Consider the following 1,866-nt stretch of genomic DNA (forward strand, 5'->3'; position numbering starts at 1 on the left):
TATTTATATTTATCACGCAAATCTTCATAGTTGAAATCAAGTAGTTTGACCAACAAATGTCATTGAAAGATAATAATTATCAATTACCAGTACTTCAGTACTTTGATTTTGATTGACAAATAACATTAAATTCTGTATATTGTAACCTTGAACACCGGAAGTTTTGTTTACTTGTTTTGTTTTGTTTTGTTTAAATATATATCACGAAAGATCCATACAAAAATTAATTATTTACAAACTATGAACTAAAACAAATGTCTTTATTTTGTATGATGTATCAATTGTTAGTTTGTATAAATAACATGTTTAATCATCTTGGATTCAATGAGACGCATTTTATTTTTGATCGTTGCCCGTTTAGCAATGTTTATGAAATAACTGTTATATTGAAAAAAAAAAAAACAATTCTTAATTTATTAAACAAATTCTGCATAAAAATTAACGACGCCTTAATTTTAGGCGCCAAAAATATCTCATGATTTGTTGATATATGTGAAAATGCTGTCTGTCGGTAATTTGGTATCCTTGCCTTTCTAAAAATGGCAAAATAATGTAAACAATCCAACGAAGAACTTCTATATATTCTTCATCAAATGAGATGTAAGCGTCATATTCTGTCATAATTCGTACATTTTTACTTGCAGTTTTCATCTGTCGCCACATCAGATATATTTTGTATCTGTATGTGTGCGTTATATACATGATGACAATGAGAGAAATAAGTCCCAAACAAACTGCACTGGTGACCGGCTAAAGGTCATTAATTATCTTACAAAAGTCATCATTTGACACATTGAATGCATTTTGATTTTTATTATCTAAAACACAAATTACTGAATTATTGGAACAGTTATTAAGTTTCTCTCTTTCTAACCAATATGTAATCCAGCTATAGCTACATTCACATCTGATTGACTGATCTTATTTCTGACGAAAGATCGTACATATCATTGTTCCTTAAATCAATCTGCAGTGCAAAAGAGTTATACAAGACTGTGTCTATGAATTCAAAATTGTTCCAGGAGAAGTTTAGTTTTTTTGTCAGGTACAGAAATGAAAAGTTTTCCATTTTTACATTGAATAAGTTATGACTCAAATCTATTTCTAAGTTCGGAAAATCAGGCATTATATGGGGTATATTATTCAATTCTTTATTGGAACAATGAACAAATGTTCGATTTTCAGAAGGTTGGTAAATGCAACGACAATGCTTGGCACATTGATTGAGAGAATATTTAAGCTCTTTAGCTTTAGTCTTGTCAAATATCATATCCATTATATTATTGTTTTTAAATTTCGGTGGATTAGCACATTTTATGTTAGCCAATGTAGCATGCTTAGGGAAGGCATCTCGTTCCTCATACACCTTTTTTTTCAAATAATCCTGCCATACAAATCAATCACAAACCCAATCGTTGTTTCTGAAATCAATCGCGAATGAGTAACTTATTTTTCAATTTGACTCTGATTTGAATCCTAGTTCAGATATGTTTGGAAAATGAGTAAAGTTGTTTGATGCAATATCAAGAAATCCTCCACCTGTTAAATCCACTTCTTGAAAACCACCCCAATCGCATTTATTTGTAATCGCACATACACAGTTATCAGAAAATATTATTTGAAAAAAATAATAGCCAACCATCAAATTCCTTACATCAATTGATGTAAATTTGTTGTTGTTAAGAGAAACATTATAGAGACTTCTAGGTGTATATGTAAAAGCATCGGTGTCAAGGACAGTTATTTCATTCCAAGATCATATGTCCGTAAAAATGACAAACCTTCAATGCTTCAACACATTAAGTGATTGTCTCCAAAGAGTAATCAAGGGAACCAAGGTTATAGCGGTAATCAAAAGAATGTAAT

General features: G+C 30.2%; 1 protein-coding gene across 1 annotated transcript; it reads right to left on the bottom strand.

Annotated features, from left to right (window-relative positions):
- LOC148622200 (uncharacterized) lies at positions 1-1,642 on the bottom strand. Its single transcript, XM_088574111.1, has 4 exons — positions 1,464-1,642; positions 1,409-1,421; positions 1,076-1,255; positions 1-750 (listed from the first exon to the last, which is right to left on the bottom strand). The coding sequence occupies exons 1-4, from the start codon at positions 1,640-1,642 to the stop codon at positions 439-441; spliced, it is 684 nt and encodes a 227-aa protein (XP_088430237.1). The 3' UTR covers positions 1-438.
- Between the last annotated feature and the right edge of the window lie 224 nt (positions 1,643-1,866).

The sequence above is a fragment of the Perna viridis genome, chromosome 3 (assembly GCF_037379345.1).
Source record: "Perna viridis isolate PV_CMFRI_1.1 ecotype Kerala chromosome 3, ASM3737934v1, whole genome shotgun sequence".
Lineage (NCBI taxonomy): Eukaryota > Metazoa > Mollusca > Bivalvia > Mytilida > Mytilidae > Perna > Perna viridis.

Bases quoted from the DNA above. Each gene is read 5' to 3' on its own strand.
- LOC148622200 (XM_088574111.1), bottom strand. From the start codon at position 1,642: ATGGTTGGCTATTATTTTTTTCAAATAATATTTTCTGATAACTGTGTA. The intron at 751-1,075 runs GTAAAAATGGAA...AATGACCTTTAG, and splicing joins TGAGTCATAACTTATTCAAT to CCGGTCACCAGTGCAGTTTG.